Raw genomic sequence first — 22,332 nt, 5'->3', positions numbered from 1 at the left:
CGCTCGAGCTCGACGCTCTCCCACTGCGTGAGAAAGAGCGCCCAGTGCCTGTGTATGAGACACCGTAGATTTTTTTTTTTTGCCAGCGCCACCTGTCGGCTTGGAAAATTATTGGTATAGAACATTGGGACTCAGTGTTATTGGACAGGTCACAAAGAGGATCATCGAGATGGCATGATAGAGTGGCCTCAGTCGCCTCTTCCAAAATGTTGCTGCAATGCGCCTTCCGCATTTACGTGAAAGGTCACGTGGAAAACCTCCCGCCATGCGCTGGGTGGGGCTAGTGAAGGCGGCGGGGAAGGCGGGAGTTACTGGGTTCGGCGGGGAAAGTGTATTCGGGGAATGGCTGTTCATTCAGAGCTGTGACTGAGGTGACACTACGGTAATTATTCGTATTTCTACAGGTTTATGCCCACAGAGGTTTTTTAAAGACACTGAATTTCGGGGCTGGGGATTTAGCTCAGAGGCATAAGCGCCTGCCTTGCAGGCAGGCAGTCGTGAGTTCGATCCCCGGTACCGATAAAAAGGAAAAAGACAAAAAAAAAAAAAAAGACATTAAGTTTCATTATTAAAGTGTTGCTAGGGTGACGCTCCACCCCCAGCCGCTACAAAGAAAGCAGAAGTGTTTTAGTGTTGTGGAGAAATTGCCAGGTTTGCTAGCAGTTCTGTGTCTCCTTTTCGAAGCATAGTCGGTGTCAGGAAAAAAAAAAAACAAACCAAAACTTGGGGGTGGGGTTGTTAGGGTTTTCAGATTTGCGTCGCAGAGGGATCGTCTTGTCGAGGCCTGTCGGCGGTCGCCCGTGAAGTTAAATGCATATACTTTTCCTTTTTCTTCGCCAGACTTGGAGCTCATCCTTCCGGCAGGACACGTGTATCCTTGAGCTAATGCGAATGTTTGTGAATTCCTTTGCCATGCTTCAAAATTCAAAAAGTAACATAGGAAAAAAAAAAAAAAACCGCACTTCCTTCCCAGCCGAGTTAAGTTTTTCATGATCCTCCGGAGATACCTCCTGAGCATAAAAGCCTATAATTATGTACAATCGAAAAGAATTTCCGTCCTTTAATCAGGTGGTGGCAAGCAGGATTTTTAATACAGCATAGACTGGAGATCGTATGTGCGGAAAAGGCGTTGTCTCTTTTACCGAGCTGCATCATATATTTAAACAGCCCCATAAAATTTGACATTTAGGTTATTTCTAGTCTCATTGTTTGGGTTCAAAAAAATAATACCTCAAACTCTGAAGCTGTGGCACACGGGAATTTTTTTTTAACCAGCAATCAAACTCAGGGCCTTGCACTTGCCAGGCAGGTGCTGTGCCCCTGAGCTACTCCTGGCCCTCACACTGAGAACTTGGAACTAAAGGAATTTCCTACCTTGTTCCTCAGCCCATTCTTCCCACTCCCAAAGTTTAGGGAAAAGCTTTCTCTGGGCCTCTTTATTTGCCTAGGTTCTACAAAAGAGAACCTCATTGTTATGAATCCCCGTTTCTGGATTATTTCATCACTAGGGACCATTAACTGTATTAATGACTGAAGGTGACAACGTGTCCAGTCATAATCATGTTTTTTTTTTAAATTTTTTCTTTCTTTATATCGGTACCGGGGATCGAACTTACGACCGCCTGCCTGCTTGCCAGGCAGGTGCTTATGCCGCTCAGCTAAATCCCCAGCCCGTTTTTTTTTTTTTTGATGGGCTACTAGAAGACAGCTTAAACTATCAAAGAAACTACATAATTAGACAAGCTTTTATTGCCATATCTGGTATCTTACCTTCCCATAACTTGTCATTACCTCTCCTCCAGACATCTTACACTCTTATAATTTTCTGTAGCTCCATATACTATAAAAATTTCAGTGAGCCGATCCTTCTTCAAGTCTTATGTATCATGGAACATCTGTGCGTATGCATGTAAGATAAAATGTTTTTTCTCCTGTTAATCTATTTACTGTCTTCATTTCATAGACTCAATTATTGAACCTTCAGAAAGTAGAACTTACTCTCTTCCCTCCACTATGGTAGTGCTTCAGTATGGCACATGTCTGTAATTCCAGCACTCCAGAGGCTGAGCAGGAGGATCACTGCAAATTCCAGACGAGCCGGGGGTACAAAGTGAGTTAAAGGCCAGCCTGAACTTTATAGTGAAACCCCATCCCTCCCCTCAAAAAAGCTTCAATAAAAAGTTTTGAAAAATTGCCACATCTGTAGGATTGACTAGATTTGGAATAGCTGAATTCTAGTGTATGTAATTTTCACTTTTCTAGTGAAAACTGCTCTTTATAGAAGTTTAAAATATATTCTTATCCCAGCAAAGATGAGTGCTCTAGTTTGTTCATACTATCCCAGTAAAATTTCACTGAGATTTAAATTCTGAAGCAGAACAATATGTCACTTTACAGTGAGTGAAAATACTCAAAAACACCCAGTGAAAGAATTTCTATATTTTAAAAAGTAATTTGTATTTCATATACCTCTGTGTCTCTTTGGTTTTTCTTCATCAGAAACTTTCCCTCCTAGGATCCAGCTTTTGAGCTAAGAACTTCCTCAGTAATAGTTTCCCAAACTTAAAAGGAAAAATGAATACTGTTTGGCTTCTATTCTATGCACTTTGCTCTCAGCTCTTATATTTTGTGGTTCAGCATTGGTTTAAAATCTAGTTCCAGTAGACTGTTTCACGGGTGAAATTGAACTCTCATTTTCAGTAACGGAAGATTCAAATTGTGCCTGGTTAGCTGACAGACACCTGGGCCAAAAGACAGATTTGCACTAAGATGATGAGGGCAGCAAAGATAAGGCTCAGAAACAGGTATTTTAAAATATTGGCCAGAACCTTTAAGAAGCTTTCACACCAGAAAGATGCTGATTGGATATAAATAGAAGGGAGAACACTTGTCATTTTATAGTGAGTCAAAATATTCAGAGATAGCAAATTATTTATAACTTTTCCAGCCTACCTATTCAGAGAGGTAAAGGGCAAAGTGAAATACTAAAAAGTCTTTCTGCCCAAGTAAGCCAAAATCCCTTCTACCACGTTTGTAGACCTTATGGTAATTAATTTCCCAAAACTGAATAGCTCTTTTAGTTGCTTGTAAGCCAGTAACCATTAGAAATGAATTATTAAAGTACTTCTGTACTTTGAGTCTTAAGTTGGCTAATTTATTAATACATCATCTCCATTTAATATGAAGCATGTTAAATATTCCAGTAGGACAAAAACTGCTTATATAGAAGTTATGCCAACCAGTTTGTTGGAATCAGCTAATTTTTAAGAGTCATGTTTCTAAGCAATAACTTTTTTTCCCACAAAATTGCAACTTTAGATAAGAAAATCTCTTCACTTCTGTGAAGAATGCTAATAGTATATGGTAGTTTGCATGTTTTTATACCCTTATTTGTCAAGCTAAAATGCATGAAAGCTATGAATCCTTCCTCAATTTTTATTTTTTAAAACTTTATTTAGCAGATAAAATATAATAATCTGTGAATCCATAATTAAGATTTTCCCTATAACTATCATATATATATACACACACACACACACACACACACACACACACACACACATATATATATATATATATATATATATATATATATATACACATTCCTGATATTGCTGAGGAAATGACTTAATTAGTTGAATTTCTTCAGCCCTTGCCTCAATAAAGGCAGTTCTGCATTACCTGAAGTATAATTCAAGCAAACTTCCTGGAGGAAAGGACTCTTCTGTTTTTTCAAAGCCATCTTCACAGAACCTTAAATACCGTTTGGCCCTCTGTATATGAGTATGAGTACAGTTAATGTTTGTTGACTGAATAGTAGTAGACATTATCCACTTATCTAGTGTGGTAATTATTCTACCCTATCTTGGGTTAAGTAAATCTTTTCTATAGTTCATATCCCTTTAGTCCTAAAACATGATCCTCAAAGTACTTGTTGTAAATTACTTAGACTTGAGAATTTTTTTTCAGTTTTTATTTTTTAATTATGTTTGCTATACATGATGATTACAATTTCTTGTAGGGAATTGACAGATGTACATAAAACATCATAATTCTTTTTCATCCCCTGCCCCTTCCCACCCTCCACCATTCATCTCCTGGTCCTCTTCCCTTTTGCAAAAGATCTGTCTCCCTGTTTCCTGTTATCTATCATTTATTTTGGTTTTTTTCAAAATTGTTTTCACATAATATAAGAGAAACTGCATTATTTATGCTTGTGTCTTATTTCACTTAACATTTTTATTTAAACAAACAAGGAATAGAAACAATACAGAATTTAAAAAGTAGTAGAAAATTAACAGTTAATTGCATATTGTTATCTTAGAAGTAGTTCATGTTACAAGATTTAGGCATAAAAATGATCAAACAAACAATGAAAGCACAAACTTCTTTTTGATGAATAACAGATTAGTAGTATAGCTATCTATCTTGTATATATATACGCATATATGTATATATATGTATACCTATATGCATATGATCTTTTCCCTTCTTTTTTTCCTTTCCCCTATCTCAGTTCTTTCCTTTTGAACATTTTCCTTTTCGTTATCATATCTGTTGTACATTTTGGATCTTTCCGTTTTGTTTTTCTTTTTACACTAGGGAGACTACGATATTTACAAATGACTCAAATTTTTATGGCAGAGTAGTACTGTTGTGTATAATATGATGTTTTCTTTATCCATTTATCTGCTTATGCATACATAAGGCATTTCTAAGGTCTGCCTCTTCTGAGTTATCCTGCTATAGACATAAATATGCATGTGTACTGTAATATATCTTTAATTCTATCAGGAAGATTCCTAGAAGGGGAATAGTTGAGTTGAATGGAGCTTCTAGTGTTAATTTGTTTGGGCATCTCCCTATTGATTTCTATAGTGGTTGAACTAATTTACTTTCTCACCAATAATGTGATAATAATTTACATTCCCACCAATAAAGAGTTTCTTTTCCCTCACATCCTTGCCAGCATTTGTTATTTGATTTCCTGTTCTTAGAGTAGTAATAGGCACCTTTTCTCTTCTGGCTCTGGGAACTGCTTCCTCTAGCGAGGAAGACACCCAACCTAGGAGCAAAAACCTAGTTCAGATTGGGCCAGGCATGGGTTACATTATACTGGTCGATCCAAAATGAATGAAATAATATTTTCAGAAGACTTTGCACGTGAAACAAACAATGCCTGGGACCGCAGTGACCTCAAAAGCTATAAAAAAGCCACAGACTGCTGTGATACCTAAGAACCAAGAAAATAAGTTATTGTATCAGGAAAGAAGGAAGCAGGTGTGGAGAAAACAGAAGAGGACAGGAAATAAATAGCATGCTGGATTCTAGTACTTTTCCAGGTCACTGAAACTGGACTGCACTCCTGTCTGTGGATTCCCTGAGATACCCCTGGAGTACCTATAGGAAATATCTTTTGGTTTTGTTGTTAATAATATTTTATTTTGCAGTATGTGTTTGTTTGCTTAAAATATTCAAGTTTATTTTTGTTAAAACGTTTGAGGCCAAAAACCAAAGCCCAACAAAACAACTTGAGTTTTTAAAAATTTGATATGATTGTTAATTTTATGCCTAAAAATTTACAACTTTTTTTAAATTACCAGTTTAATAACTTCAGCTGCTACTATTGTTTAGCAAAGAGCTCTTTATTTCTCTCCTTAAGGCTTTCCACAGGCATGCCTTTAAATAGCAGGTAAAAGTGAAGAAAGCTTTTTCTCCTCCAAGTACATAGTTATTGAAAGTAACTCACAAAGAAAGACAAGTACCTTCATTGCCATTCCCCACATGTAACTGTCCCTACTTTGAAATGGAAAATTCCTAAGCTTGAGTGTAGCTAATGGTAGGGCATGAAATTGGTGTGAGGCCAGGGGTCTAACCCTTAATACCAAAATATACCTAAATTATTTGTTTCAAATGCCATTAAAACTTAACCATTGTTTATAATGCAGTAAAATCAGCTTTTCTATTAAACCATTAGCATTGATTCAGCCCAGGTTTAAAAGATCCAGATTTTTAAAAAGTTATTTTGAAAAAAAAATGTCAGCCATACTTGTCAATGGCCCTTTAAATGTCTTCCTCATTAGAAAATGTGTAAGGATTTCTGGGACTAAAGCAGAATATTTTTCTGCAAGGTGATTATCAGATCTAGGGTGTCGCATTTAGTAAACTTTTCTTAGATTTCATGCATAGCTAAGAACTGTATAATCAAATGCAAAAGCAAAAGGTGACAAACATCACCTGTGCGGTATCAATGTGATTTATATATCATAGTTCTTCTGGAAGGAAAATTTTTAAATAGACACATTATTGAAGACAATAGTTGTAAACATTCCCTCTGGGCATAAATTATAGAGGAATTAATGTTTCTACTTTTGTATCCTTTAGTTTTACTAGAAGGCAGCAAAGTTGTACAATAAATACACAGTAAGATTGTAGTGGGATTACATCAAGAAAAATGAGACATAGGTTTAAATTTATTTAAAACTGTACATGGATGTTATGGCTTGTGTCTAGATGTTCTCCCAAAGCTCATATGGTCACAGGTAGGGCTTTTCACAGGTGACTGGATCTAGTGTGTGTGATGCAGGGATCAAGGGTGTGTGATTACTAAATTAGTCCACTGGTTGGTTGTGCATAGTTGTGGGAGTGGATAATGGGAAGGTCCTCCCTGGGAAAAATACAAGGGACAGAAAGAAGGTCCTTGCTTGTTGCTCTTTGCTGTCTACTGCTTTCCTGCTCTGCCTGCCTTAGAGCTAACTAATGATGAACTGAAATTATGTAAACCGTGAGCTACACAATAAACCTTTCCTCCTTTAACTTTGAGTATTGGGTATTTTGTCTCAGCAAGGAGACAAGAAACAAAGCAAATGAACTTTCAAAAGTAACCTTTTCCTAATTACAAAAATACTGCCTACACATCTTAGAAATTTAGAAAATGTAAAACAATGTAAAAAGGACAACCCAAAACACCCATGATTTTATTATACTTCTTGTTGTATTTTCTTCCAGAACTGTTTGAGGAATATTCATTTGCTCATTCATTCTCTGTAATATTCCAGAGGATAATCTCCCTACCTCCTTGGTTCCTGAACATCACCTTTCATTCAGTAGTCCTACCTACCACTCCAGCCACCTGCCCTGATGATTACACCCTGGACCTTTTCCACTTACTGGAGGTTGCTGGGAATATTATCCTGTAATTATTTCACTCCTGTCTGTCCAGTCTGCTTGCTCTCTGTACCAGTGCATCTATCACTTTCCTCCATCTACTATCTTCTTGTCTTTGTTTCTCTCCTTATCCATATTGGGCTTCACGGAACAAGAGCTATATTCTTTTGTAACATCTTCAGCTCTCTTGGCTTCTCTTCTTTGTTGTACTCTCGCAGGAGGACCCTAGCTGTGACAGAGCTAGAAATTGCCTTCTCTGCCCCTGTTTTGTTTTAAACGCTTAATACACAACTTTAATGGGCACTAAATATTACCACAGTATATTTCTTCATTGTGGAACACTTTGATATGTTTTTCTGAAGCATGTAAATCAATTGTTCAGAAATCACATAAGATTATGTGAGATGCTAATAATATAATCAGTGAGTATAGATTAAGTAGATAGTTACTGACAAATACAGAGACAATTTTGTATGCTGCGGACTGTCATCAATGAAGTATTTATAAAAAGCAATAATGTAGGAATTTTAAAAACAACAAATTCTCCCAAATAAAGATATTACAGGCACATTTTCCAAATAGAAAAAATTAACTGAAAAATCCAAAAAGTTAAGCAACATTCTTAATTGTCTAAAAAAAATACTTAACTACTTGGTAATTAATGAAGTTATGTAGAAATTAATAGAAATGTTGATATGTGAATATAAAAGTATATGGTATATAGATAAAATAATACTGTGTAGTTTTTGTTTATCATTGCAAAAATAACAAAGTATTCAACTTCAGAGAAGATTAGAAATAGCAAAACCATGTGGAAAGTGGGAATATTCAAAGAAAATTAAATTAGTAAATAGTAAATAAAATCCAAAATATAGGTATTATAGAAAAAATACTAAGGCTAGTAAAGTAACAACATGTTACACACACATATACCCCTCATAGCTTTAGGTATAACTAGAGATTGGGAAGAGGCTGAATCATGACAATATTATGTACAATGTAGTAATAATACCTCTGAAATTTTACAGATAATGTATTTTCCAGCAAAGTACAAACCACACAATACTGACTCAACAGACCAATAAGGAGAAACAAGAAAGATTTTTAAATTAAAATAAATACACTTTAGCTTTTAAAATGTGAAGATGACTTTATTTAAAAATCAGTTTCTCTTATCACTTTAATAAAACATGCATGTTAATGAAGAACTCACACATGTGAGGGATTTCAACTAATTTCTCTACCCAGTATTCTTCATATGTCTTCTTGGCTAATGTACTTTTCCAAACCATGACATAATTTTTATATAGTTTCCTCTTTTCTCAAAGCTCTTTATCCCATTCCCAACTAATCACTACAGAATTCTTCCCTGAAAAGATAAAATCCTCAGAAGGAACCAACTCTCCAAAACTTGCATCTATCCCCATCTCCCAGGCCTCCCCAGTCATGGAATTGAATGTATCCTCTTCCCCTTAAAGATTAATACAACAGTTTATGCACTATATCCCACTTCTTTACAGCCTTGACTCTCCAAGCCCTGTGCTGTATCTTCAGCATCATCAGCCCTTTCTACCATGTCATTCCAATCAGTGTACACACTTCCTTGATTCATTGAGAAACGACCTTTCTGGCCTCCCTGCAGTCATGAAGACCATTTTCTCCGGTCTCCACAGCTGAACTTGTCCATACAATGGTCTCTGCTCCTTGAACGTACTTCCTCAGGTGCAGTCCCTCTTCAGACCGCTCCCATCAGACTTCTGTTTCCACAACCTTGCTGACCCTCCGCTTGACAGCTTCCCTCATGACTCACCTCTTGTCAATCAGGAGGGCACCTCTGTGTTCCTCTCATTTAACCCATCAACAGCTTTCAGCCAACTAACTGCATGCATTTCAAGTTCAGCAGTCGCACATCATTGCAAAACTAATAACAAAAATAACGAATTTGACCTCGGAAAAGACTGAAAACAGCAAAGCAGTGTGGAAAGTAGGAATATTCAGGGATAAAATTGAAATTAGTAGATTACAAAATTGATTTGAATTCTTCATTTGAAATTGGCCTTAGCGGGAATATGTACGCCATACATATCAGTAAATGCCTCTCATCAGTGTCCTTTTTTCTGGAGGGTTTGTTTTGAAACATTTACTTCCAAAAATTCCAGTTTCATGTTATTTCCACCCTTAAATGACCCCATAAATATTCAAATGTTTCATTGCTTAATCCTGGGTCCTTGTTTTCACTGTCGTGTTAAATGTTGCATTAAGTTCTATGGCCTGAAACTCTCATAATGAAGATCATCTTGGGCCTGTGACAACATGGTTCAGATAGTAAGTACATCCACTGAATTCATTTAAATGACAAGTAGGCTCCTTTCAAGTAATTGTACCTGGCTTCCATTAAGCACTAATACAAACGAATGGTTTACTTGGGATAACAAAAAACTCACCATGCAATCTTAGATGCCCCAAATGAGCTAACCCTATCTGATCTTTCAAAATATGAAGGTGGACACGCAAGGCAGCACAGTACAAATGAGTGAAAGTAGTGCAGATACTCCAGTCATCACACTGAAAAGCACGCTCTTAATAACTTTGTTGATAAGACAGCTCGTTCTATCGATATTAATCTGCTTTCTTTAGATAGTTAATTCAGTGCTTATTCAGTAATCTCAAGGGCAGTAGTCTTGATGTCAGGAAAAAGATTTTGTATGGGTTCAACAAGTGAACTTCCTTTCACTAATACTGATCCAACTCTTTAATATCCAACTCCCAACAGCAGAGACCAGTGTTGATCCTCTAATTTGGAATATTTCCTGGGCAAAGCAGCCAGTTTCATTGTACTAGGCCAATGGTGGTGAACCTTTTAGAGCTTCCAATGATACACATAGCCTGCTGTAGCGTGTGTGCCATAGGCTTATCACCACTGTACTAGACTTTCCTATCATGGAGGGGAGAGCAATTTGTCCTCACTGGATGAAATAAACGCTTATTCTATGACTTATCTTTCCTGTTTGTAGTACTTCTGCTAATAACATTACCCAGTGGTGGAGTTAGTGCTTGCTTTATTTCACCATGGTATCTCATATAACATTGCTCTGACCAGGAGTCAATTTCATGATGCTAGAAGTGACCAAATGGGCTAATGTTCACATGGTTTGCCAGTCTTTTCATGTATCTCATTATCCGAAAGAATCTGTTCATAGGAATTGGAGTGGACTATTGAAGACCTAGCCACCGTGCCAGTTGGAAAGGGCTTCCTAGAGGGGTGGGAAATCCTGTTTTATGAATATAGATAGCATATGTTTTTTTTTTCTTTTTCCTTTTTATCAGTACCAGGGATCGAACTCATGACTACCTGCTTGCAAGGTAGGCGCTTATGCCGCTGAGCTAAATCCCCAGCCCCAATAGCATTATGTTTTGAACCAGCAATGAATACATGATCCTGTAGCCAGAATACATGGCTCTAAGAACCTAAGATTGGAAGTTGTTTTATTTCTATTATACCTAGGAATTTAAGCATTTACTACCTGTATCAGCAAATCAGTAGTTTAAACAGTCCTTTACCTGAAGAAGAAATACTTCTATTAGAAGACACAACAATGGTTGCATTTAACTGAGAGTTGAGTATGTTGGTTGGCTGTTTTGGGTACATCATGCATCTGAATCACCAGGGATGATTGCTTTGATTCAGAGATGAATATGACATTGTCTTGGATGACCATTTCTGCTTACCAAGGGGGAAGGTGGTTAGTCCATTAGTGGCAGTGAGACTCCATGTCAAGTCTCCTAGTCATCAGCTCTGTGGGTATTAGAAACAGTTGTGGCAGTCAAGGATGCTTCACTAGCATTCAGTATCCAGGTCCTGTTTCTTGAGTATCAGAAGGCAGGGCTGGTGGTGACAGCAGTGGCTACTATGTCTGTAGCAGCAGCAGCAGCAGCAGCAGCAGCAGCAGCATACTGATTTCTGGTGAAAGGACCAGCACGCCTGTCCACTTACTAGTTGTGTGCCCACCTCCAAATTCCTCTTCCTCATGAACATTCATGTATCCTTTCCCTAGATTCATCACCGTTAGTATTACACTGCTTTGATTTGCTTTGCTTTGCTTTCTATCTGTCTTTCTTTGCTGAGTCATTTGGTAGCTACCTGTGGGCACTGTACCTCTGTATATTTCATAAGTACGTCCTAAGAGGGACATTCCTCTATACACCGTAATGCAGTTATCACACTCAAGAAATTGAACTCTTTAATACATTACTATTATCCAGTATCCAAATTTCTCCTAGTTATCCTGAAAATGTCTTTTGAAGCTTTGTATTTGTTGTTTTTCCCCACAATCTATGATCCATCAATTTAGTCATCATGGTTATTTATTCACCTTTATCCAAGATGGCATCCATCACAGCCCCCCACCCTTTTTTATCTTCTAATTTTCATTACTCAAGAATTTTTTTTTATTGATACCAGGGATCGAACTCACGACCGTGCGCTTACAAGGCAGGCACTTATGCTGCTAAGCTAAATCCCCAGCCCCTTATTACTTGAGAATTTTGAAGCATCCAGGTCAGTTTTTCTTTCTTTCTTTCTTTCTTTCTTTTTTTTTTTTTTTTTTTTTAAGAATGTCCCTTAGTTTAGATTTGGATTAGATGCACATTTGACACTTTCCCCCCCCCCTTTTTATCGGTACTGGGGATCGGACTCACGACTGCCTGCTTGCAAGGCAGGTGCTTATGCCGCTGAGCTAAATCCCCAGCCCCACATTTGACACTTTTTGCAAAAATACTTTGTACACACATAATGGTCCTCTGAGCGTCATACTAGGTGGAACTTTTGTTCCATGGTAAATTTAATCACTCAGTTGTTTAATCACTCCTTTATAGACCTTTCCACACATTAAGGGTAACTTTTGTAATTAGTAAGTAACCCATAGCGTGATGGTACTTCTAAGTTATATGCATATCCCTAGTATTTCTTCCTGTCCTTTTAGTTTCCATGAAAGACTCTTTTCAGACTTTCTTATTATTATGGTGTTGGTGACTTGATAGCTCTATTATTCCTTCTAGGTTTATTAATAGCCCTTCTTCTGTATAGCAGAATTTTCTCTTACCCCTTGCAACGTTTTTCTTCCCTTTTTTAGTGACAGTGGAGATTCGTAGGATGCTTTTAAAATGCAATATGCTATAACCCATTTACACCCACTTTAGTGTTCACACTGTTCCTAATTTGGCTCATGTACTCCATTAAACTGGCTCATGTAGCCAGTACTTTCCCCCTCAATTTCATACTTTCTACAGTTAGAACCCTGGCTTCCCCCAAAACTTCATTATGTTGATGTTTATATGATCTTACAATGTAAACAAAAGTTTCAGAAATGGTGCTAATACTACTACCAACAGCAAACCTACTATGAAGCTCACAATTTCTTTGCAATTCATGGTGATGAAGTGTTCATATTTGTCAGTTCTGATAATTACTTGTCAGTTATGATATTCATTGCTGTATTTTAAAACTATTGAAGTACAACATGCATACAATAAGTGCTTATTATAAGTGAATGATTAAATGAAGTTTTACTAACTGCCATATATTTGTGCTGTACCTGTACCATTTATGTCAGTAGGTCTTTATGATTGGTTCTCCTCTCTTTAGAGCCTCTTGTTGCTTTTTTGAAGTCTGACTGAGCAAAAGCAACCTCATGCACTGTTGAGTTGTGACTAGAGACTGTTCAGATCCAAATGCATTATACAAAAATTCCTCATCACATCACATTTCCCGTAACACATTACATCAAGTGTGTAAACATCTTCCTGTAAATTCTGGACAGAAGGTGGTCCTAAAATTACAAGAAAGAAAGTGTGGGAAGTGTGATTGTCTGATTCCCATATTTGCCAACCTAATGTGTGTAAAATGTTCTTCATATCTTTTCTTCATTCCTTTCTTCCCTTATTCCTTCTGGGGAACTGTCGTAGGCTTACTCAAGTTCTAAACACAAAATCATTTTTCTCCCAAGGTCCTAAGCACCTCAGCTTCGCCGTCTCCCACTTTAGGGATGATCACAAGTCTTCACGTCAAAGTGGGCTGATCTCTAAGGCAAGTGCAGAGCACTGATGTTTCCACCTGTGGTACAGGCTGGGAAGGAAATAGGCCTCTCCATACGGCAAGTGACCTACACCCCAAGACTCATGATCTCAGCAGTTCCTTTAGCTTGAGGAAACAAACATCCAATATTGGAAAAATTTCATAGGATCTAGCAAGGAAGTTGCTTAAAGGATGTTCGCTCTACATATCTTTTGGCTTAACGTTCATGTAACTCCTAAAATAACAATCCTTCGGCTTCAGCCTACTGAGTGCTGGGATTACAGACTTGTGCCACCACACCCAGCTAGACATATTTTAAGCAAAATTCACTTCTTTTTTTTTTGAGAGGTGGTGGTTAAACTTTTATCAGTTGTATTAACTTAACCCACACCTGGAAAATTACCCAATGCAGACAATTTAAAGGAGAAGAGATTCATTTGGCTTACAATGTCAGGGAACTCAGTTCATAATCATTTGGCCTCATGGCAAGATCATTTGCTAGAAGGGTACATGGAGCCAAGACATTTCATCAGTGGCCAAGAAGCAAAACGGGAACAGAACCAGACAGGAAGAGGCCAGGAACTAGAGGCAGTATTGTGTGCTACTCAGCCAGACACACAGGAAATGTGCTTCACTAATCTACTAGGTGTATCTCAAGACCGTGAAATTGACAATCCTAACTAGGACACTGATAACCAGAGCCCAGAGGTGACAAACTGCTACTCCCAGGCCAGATGGGACCACTTGCATAGTTTATTGACCCTCATAGTGTTATTGAAAACAGACCAGGACATGCCAGCATTTGAAAATTGCAAAGTTTCACATAAAAAGTGGGAATACCTAATATTCTTGAAGCATTAAATCTGGCCCTATGCTCTGGTCCCACATCAGCACTCAGCTGGAGCTGCCCCACTGAGGACCCTCTGGGCACCTTTTAGGAACACCCTGGTTTACTACCACTCCATTGCTCCCTGCCATCACCCTGTCCTGCAGCTGAGTGTCAAATGCCATTTATCCCCATGTCTGTGCTGGGTTTTCTGTCTCCTGTTTATCCTATAACAGACCCTATAACAGATGTGGAAACCCAAGGCTAGTAGATAACTAAAGGTTTACTTTCTATTGGTTTAAATCCCATTGACCTACAATGATTTATATATTTCACATAATTACTAATGTCATTTAATTTTATACATTATTGATAAAATACCATTCAAATTCAGATAGTAAATATACATTTATTTTTTCATTTAAATCATTCTTGCTTTTTTCTCCTCCCTTTTTTTCTGTTGTCTTTTCCTGTAACTTTAAAGCTGTCTCTAAAGTGCAATATCAGTAATGAGGTCGTAACACTTTTCTATTACAATTCATACTTTAGTCTTGGTTTGGCCTAATTTAAATACTGACATTATAGATTCATGCTAATTAGCTTGAATGGCCAAATCCCCCACCAATTAAGCAAATGTGTAAATTTTGGGTTATTTCAATTACCCTAAGGTTACGGAGGAAAAAATGTGATGAACATGATATATAATGACAATGACCAACGTAGGCCATTATGTTATTTCATAGTAAAACTTATTTTTGTCATTATGGTATCATGAATGCATCCTGAGTTAGACATTTGTACCACAATTGCCATTCCACTAATGAAAAACTGGGTCTCTGTGAGGGGAACTTTTCATTGCACCAATGGTGAGCCAACTAAAGTTTTTAAATACTGTATTGCTTTGGTTCCTTTTATAACACGCATAATGCCATCTTGTGTTAACATGCTGTGTAAAGTATCCTAACTTTTCAATTTTTGTTTCTTTTTTTCTTTTAGACAGGGTCCCTATGCAGTTCAGTCTGGCCTTAAACTCACTTTGTAGCCCAGGCTAGTCTCAAACTCACAATAATCCTTCTGCCTCAGCCTCCTGAATGCCGAGATTACAGGTGTTCGCCACAATGCCCAGCTAACTTTTCAATTTCAAACTTGCAAATAAACTGAGTGCCAGAAGTTCCTTTATTAATTATCTCTTCTAAAAAAAAGTTTGTCAAAGTCTGGGAATGTAACTGTGTTAGAATCCAAGCTTACCATCCACCAGGTTCAACCCTCAGCACTACAAAAAATTAATTAATTCGAGCACATGAGAATGCAATAAGTGATTGTTAGATTCCTGGGCTAGCCCTTAATGTGGTTTAACAGTTCTTCTGATCTTAATCTAAATTCTAATTTCTAGAGCACATAGAAAAGAAACAGAAGGAGGAGGAAAATGAGAAGACAAATAGCAGAACCAGAATCGTGAGTAAAGGTAGGAGATTCAAATAAAGAGAAGGAAATGAAAGAGAGCTAGAAGAAAATGTTTCCCAGGTCTAGGCAGCAGTCTAAGCAAAATTTTGAGATACAGTATGCAGTTGTTTTTATATTCTCTGATTACCACTTCCACACCTTTCTCTTCAGAACCCTTGTGCCTTTATTTGGTACTAATCCCTCCCACTCCACATCTGTTCTAATTCTTCCTACCTTCCACAAACAAAATCTCAAAACTCTTGTTTCTCAGTGCATCTTCTTTTAGCAAGGTGTTTGGAAGATATTAGTTTAAGAGAACCTATTCATTTTGTGGAATTCCTAACACCTTTGAAATCTATCATTCTCCAATTGGGGGAATTCCAGACAGTGCCACAAAATGAAGCAGAAGAAATTACAGTAGTGTGGTATTTCCCCCCTACCCACAGTTTTCCTCCCAAGGTTTTAGTTTCCAGTGGTCAACCACAGTCTGAAAATATTAAATAAAAAATTCCAGAAAAAGGCAATTTATAACAATTTCATGCTGTCCCACCATAAAATACATCCAATAAGTATCATTGCAGATGATTCCAAGAACAGTGAGTATAGTACAAATCGGTACTTTGAGAGAGAGAAAACATATTTGCATAATTTTATTACAACTTAATATAATTGTTCTATCAGTGATTATCATTAGTCTATAACCTAACTTACAAGTTAAACTTTATCATAGGTACATGTGGGCAAAAAACATCTATGTAGGATTTGGTACGATCTGCCATTTCAGGCATCCACTAGGGAGTCTTACAATGTGTCACCCACAGATAAGAGGAGACAGCTTCATTTTGAAAGAAGATACCTTACAAACTCCAGCCTTCCGTACTTCTGATCTGACATCTCTTCATAGGCTCCAGTTACAACGATCTAGCCTCTAGCTGGTCCTCAAGATATGGTCACAAACTGAATCATTTGTTTTGAGTTTCTTGTTACTTTCCTTTTCAAAACAGCTCCCGAGATTGAATGTGGACTAAAGCAGAGAGAGCTGGATATTTATAGGTGTGGCTCAGTTGTACATGGGAACTGGAGACAGAGGCTGAGCTGTGCATAGGGATACCTGTATGATGGCCTTGTTCCCAGATTCCTTGTTTAAGTCACTTGTCTGCTGCCAAGTTTCCTAGCTGCGGACATAGTTATAATACTAGTAAATGACAGTGACAACATAGCTTTTGTTGTTTGACATGGGGAAGGCTTTAAAGTAAGAGAAGTCGGGAAAGTCACTGGCAATACTGGCAATGTTTTCAATACTGTATGACTTTAAGGATGAGTCCCTGTTGAAAAGAGCCACATCTAAGAACGAAATATACATACATGTTTGCTGGTCTTTGTGTAACGATGTGGGCAACCCTTGGGAATCACCGTCACCAGTGCTATGGATGAGTAAGCTTTGCTCTGGGAAGGGATACTTGGCCTCTGTGCTGATGCGAAGCCTCTTCAGCCCACAAATAGCCAGGTACTTGGTGGGAAGGGTGTTGGAACTGCACAGAGAAAGCTTCAAATCCTGGACCAGTGTGAAATTCAACAGGCGGCCCAGCACTGATGAGTCCGTGAACCAGATGGTCAGATGGCCACTGTAGCTGGTTTGCTCTACTGCCAAAGCCAGGACGGTTTTACAGCTGCACATCAGGTTAGCCAAACTGTAGTCACAGTCCCGGATGTCTGCAGAGCAGCTGCAGTTCCGAATGGTGTTTTGTTTTGTGAAAATTAGCGTGCTGTTCTTCTGACCTTCAGTGAAACAGTCAAATGTGAAGATGCTTAGGGCGCCGATCAGGAGAAGGCTGTGTCTGGAAGGCAGTGCCATTCCTGCCCAGTGTGGGCTAGTGCGTTCCTGCTACCCCTTCAGAAGCCAGTTCATTGCAACTCATCTGGAAGAAAACATGCAGCTTGATTACCACAGCTGCTCCTCAGAAATACACAGCTTCTGGAAAAGGAGGCCCCTAAGTAAGAAGTTGTAAACTTTTCTCTGTTGCAGGCAGGCAAAAATGTTCTGATCTCAGAGGCTCAGGAGAAGCAGCAGCCAAACCTCTGAGCCCGGCTTAGCTGAGGCATGCAATTCCCAGCGATGTCTGCTGACAGTTGTATTAAGATGCCAAGAGAGCCGGAGTGGATCCCAGGAAGAAGCCCTATCGCATTCTGTCCACGGGCAGGGGTTTGGAGTGATTTGAGCAAGCACATTCGCCAGCTGTCTAATTATGAGTATGCTGTACCCAGAAGCCTTCAACACGCACATGCCCTCCCCCTCAGGTCCCGACTTCCTGGAATTCAGGAGACAAGCAGTTCCTTGTAAGATTCCACTTCCCACACACTGCCTGTTAAGCAACATAGCATGGGTGCCAATGAAACATTTAGTTAATGGTAAACTTTCATGTCAACTAGAAAAACATGTCTCCACTCCTCCCTAAGCATATGAATCTGTTTATGGGGCCATGTACCCTTTTCCTGCCCCCTTACAAATATATTTGCGTAACAGTCAGTTACAACTTTGTTTGCAGACGTTGAAAAGACTAACCATTCACTAATAGTTTTCTTTTTTAATTTTTGTTAGTATGTAGTGATTGCATTCCTCATGGGGAGTTGGTACATGTACATAAGGCATTGTAATTCTTTTTTTTATCCCATTCCCCATATGCTGCTTCCCTTCTTTCATCTCTTGCAAAAGATCTAGCTCCTTGTTTCCTATTACCTCTCTTTTATTTTGCTGTTTATTTATATTTTGAGTTTCTCATATAAAACTAACTAGGTGATAATTAAACTTGTCTGATTTATTTCACTGAACATTATGGTCTCATAATGTTATGACTCAACTCAAATTTATCCTTCTTTATCGAGATTACTGTTCCATTGTATATAAATTCCTCATTTTCTTTTTCTATGCCTCTGTTGATGGACACATAGGGTGCTTCTGAGACTTGGCTACTATAAGTTATGCTACTGAGACATGGGTCTACATGTAATAGAATGTCTTTAAGTCTTTTGGGAAGATACCTAGAAAGAGAATAGTTAGGTCCAATGTAATTCCTATTTTGTTTTTTGAGGGATCTCCATTCTGATTTCCAGTGATTGTACTAGTTCACATTACCACCAACAATGTGGAAGTGTACCTTTTCCCTACAGCCTCACTAGCATTTGTTAGTACAGTATTTATTGATAAGCTTCATTCTTTCTAGAGTAATATGGAATCTCAGTGTTTTGATTTGCATTTCTCTAGTGTCCAGAACTGTTGAACATTATTTTCATGTATTTATTGGCCATTTCTACTTCTCCTGGGAAGCATCTACTCATTTTAATTGCCCATCTTTTGAGTGTCACCCACCAATATTAAGTGCAGTTATTTTGATTTACTTGTTCCTATCCCAGAATAAGTTTTATGAATTAGCTTTGTCAAATAATTTTGTGGGGCCCAAAACTATATAATAATATAAGCATTATTAAATGAACTAAGGTAGGAAAGCATTCATATTTTAAGAATAACATCAATTTGCTGTTTGAAGAAAACATCTTACAGAGCCTGGCATATAATAGATGAGTGGTATTAAATTTATGCCGTTGGAATAAAACAAGCATTATGACAGAAGACACCAAATTTCAGCTTCAAAGACTGATCATTTCCCTTAGTTACCTGGTGTTTGAAAACAAAGATCAAATAGTTAATCTGTCTTTATTGAGCGCCACAGTAAGACTATGACTAGGAAGACCCGCAGTTATTGACAGGGTCACCGCAGGAAGGGATGGGGAACAATAAATGAAAGGGTCATTCTGGGGAGTTAAGTATGTGTCCAAATAGTATGGTGACCACAGGAAAGAGACCAAGCAGACATGCAATACTTGGAGTACAAGATGAAGCCACAAAGTGAAAAAATATGGTGGTGGGAAATCTAAGAAAGGCAAAGCTAAAAATGCCAAGGCTCAGATAGACAGGCAAAATCTATTAGCAGACACCTGGAGTGCAAGAGTTTGCTGGGTAAACTTGAATAGAAGATGAAATACTGATTTCCAGCAATTGCAACTGCATTAATCCATCCATTTGCCCGTCTTTCTGACCATCTGTCTACTTATCTATCACTCCATCCAGTCATCTACTTATTTGTTCAGCTAATGCTTACAGAGAGTTTATTAGGTGGCTGGCACTCTCTCAGCCCTGGGGACACAGCCTAGAACCAGACATCAGGACACAGCCCTCATGGGACTTATTCTAATGGACCTAATTCTGCTTTACTAGGCCATGAATCAGAGACCTGAATCAAGCTGGGCTTGTGCCTGAGAAGCCACGAGCTGTAGCCCGGGGATGAGAGAGGAAGTCAAGTTGGGGCCCAGGCAGGGCCTGGCAGGAGCTGTGTCCCAGGCCTTGGAATACATCAAGCAGAAGAAACAGAGATGAGCAAGAGCTAAATCCTGCCCTCTAGGGGTTTATACTCAAAGGACATAGAAAAGGGTGAACCAAAAAAGGATACACTGAACATGGGAGGTGATTATGGAGAACATAGCAGAGGGACCCATTAAATCCTTTGGGGGACTGGATAAGGTGTTTCATAATGTTTCATGTTTTTTTTTAAATTGACAAGGGCTTTTCTTAAGGGATTTATTGACAGGTACATTATTAAGTAAAGAAGTTTGAGAGACTAAGAGCAGAGTTCTCCTTGAACAAAGGATTAATGGTTCTGACTAGCATTAGAACATGTTGGTGACTACCCCACTTAGGAACAGGGAAGAATTCAGTAATTTCGAGATAATTTTAGATGCTCAGCTGTCCCAGATTCCATCAGAGCTTTCTGGGAGTTCATGGCCCAGTTACTCTGCCTTCACAGAATTAGGAATGCTGTTAATCCCATTGGCCCTCTCTGAGCACAGCCTTAAAGGGAAAGAGATGGAAGAACATCCATGGCTCAGCCCACAGCCTAGGGAGGTCATCTGCCTCCTCCTCTCAGGTACTATGTTGCTCTAAGGAATACAGAGATGACAGGACAGAAAAAATAAATTGATTTGCAAGTGGGACTGAAAATCTCCATAGGGATTTGCAAATAACTCCCAACACTTAAGGGACATCAGATGGTCCCTTCTAGTTGTATACCAAGGAGCCCAAAGGCCAGAACAAGGAGCCCAGGTGCTAGAAGCTTTACCGAGGGTACATAGTTGGGATAAAAATTCCCAGTAACCAGTTTATTGGGGGTCCCACAAAAAGATATTCCCGCAGTATCTGTCCCAACTAGACAGGGTGCTCCTCCAATGTGCCATGGATTGCTTTCTTTAGGTTTACTGAACATAGGCCGTGCACACTGTACATGTATTCACTTGTGGGCAGATTTCACTCCACTTATGAAGAGTAGGCACAGATACATCACACTGCCCATACCTCTGCCCATACCTCTGCCCATGGTGGGCCGAGGAGGCACTTTTTATGGTGTGGAGGGCAGGTCTCAGTGACAGAGCACAGGGATAGCTGGGATGCAGAGACGATGTGTCAGTCAAAGTGGGTCGGAGGGCTCCAACCCAACTCTCTCTTCCACTACCAATGCAGCTACCCCCAAAGTACATTACTACCTGTCTTCCTTTTGGATTTTTTCAAATTCTTGTCACCCCATGCTAATTGTATGTTTCGTTTTTTCTATCCACACAAGAAATATTTTCATACTTATGTCTTATATCCTTTATCAAGTTTATCATGACATCATCCAAGCCAGGGGATAGCTAGGTGCAGACTTACATCCCATGCAGTTGTTATTATGTGGATTATCATACTAAGCAATGATTAGTAGCTTAACATGTTGACAACAGGCCCATAATTCATGTCTTGCTGCCATATGACTGGTTTGATTTGTTTATCTCACTGCCAAGTGGCTCTGATTTAAATTTAATCATCCTATGTTATACGGCTAACCTCTGTATGCTGTTTTGTTCATATAAGGCACCAGAACAAAAACAGCCATTGTTATTCCATGGCTAGATTATTATTAAGCTCAGTGGTAAATTTTTCTTTTATTACTTCTTTTTGTTCCTTTATGATTCTTCTCATTTTCATTTGTAATATTTAATTTTTGTATACATATATTATTACATATTTGTTTTCAATTTTAAGAGTTTTGTTTTTAAACAGGATCTCACTAAGTAGTTTGGGCTGGCCTTGAACGCTCTTTGTAGCCCAGGCTTGCCTCAAACTCACAGCTGTCCTCTCTCAGCTCCCCAAGTGCTGGCATTATAAGTGTGCACTAATGTGCCTGGCAAGAGGATTTAATTTTGTAAAAACTTTTTCCCAGTACAGTGTCAAACACAGAAAAGTGATGATTCATCATGATTTGTAATTATATATTACCAGAGGGAAAAGTAACAACCAACCCATTACTCTTCAGATGATGATATATTAGAGTTGGATGAATGTAATCTTGTGGACAATACATTTCAGTGAACATAGTATAGATCTGGACATGAAGGTAGAAGATCAAAAGGAAAATGGTAACTAGTAATAGAAATATGATCAGACGTGGGCATGGGAACTGTGAACTGTGGAACTGGTAATGAGAAATTAATAACAGTGATCCTTTTGTGTTATGTAAATATTTGTACCTCATAATATACCTAAAATTATAGTTAAACAAACACACAAATAGATGTGCCATATAATGCAGCTTTGGTACAATAAGAAAACATCACCAATGGTGGGAATCAGTTACAATTAGCAAGATGAAATTTTTATAGGTATAGTATTAATTATGAGAAAAGGACCATTGCCAGATACAAGAGTGTATTGATCCGAAAATAATACATATGCCAAGGG

The 22,332-nt window shown here is 38.4% G+C and overlaps 1 protein-coding gene and 1 long non-coding RNA gene across 6 annotated transcripts in view; one reads left to right on the top strand and one right to left on the bottom strand.

The window, feature by feature from the left end:
* The first annotated feature begins 65 nt into the window (after window positions 1-65).
* Window positions 66-19,146, top strand: LOC134476823 (uncharacterized). Of its 3 annotated transcripts, none has more exons than XR_010048580.1 (2): window positions 66-382; window positions 15,460-19,146. It is a non-coding gene; the product is annotated as an uncharacterized LOC134476823 (long non-coding RNA). The 3 variants fall into 3 exon arrangements; XR_010048581.1 differs by having other exon boundaries at window positions 13,173-19,146; XR_010048582.1 differs by lacking the exon at window positions 66-382 and adding an exon at window positions 390-2,110.
* Epcip (exosomal polycystin 1 interacting protein) overlaps window positions 4,574-22,332 on the bottom strand; it is a 32,161-nt gene continuing 14,402 nt past the window's right edge. For 2 of the 3 annotated variants that reach the window (XM_063252501.1, XM_005002487.4), the window contains one exon: window positions 4,574-17,428. In XM_063252501.1, coding sequence (XP_063108571.1) covers window positions 16,705-17,364 — 660 coding nt within the window. In that variant the 5' untranslated portion in view covers window positions 17,365-17,428 and the 3' untranslated portion in view covers window positions 4,574-16,704. Of the gene's footprint in view, window positions 17,873-22,332 lie in introns of all 3 variants that reach the window. The other variant, XM_063252500.1, reaches the window with a different exon arrangement.

Source organism: Cavia porcellus, unplaced genomic scaffold, assembly GCF_034190915.1.
Source record: "Cavia porcellus strain 051 isolate PalLab524CR breed Dunkin Hartley unplaced genomic scaffold, mCavPor4.1 scaffold_7, whole genome shotgun sequence".
Taxonomy (NCBI): Eukaryota; Metazoa; Chordata; class Mammalia; order Rodentia; family Caviidae; genus Cavia; species Cavia porcellus.
This window is presented reverse-complemented; position numbering and strand designations above follow the sequence as displayed.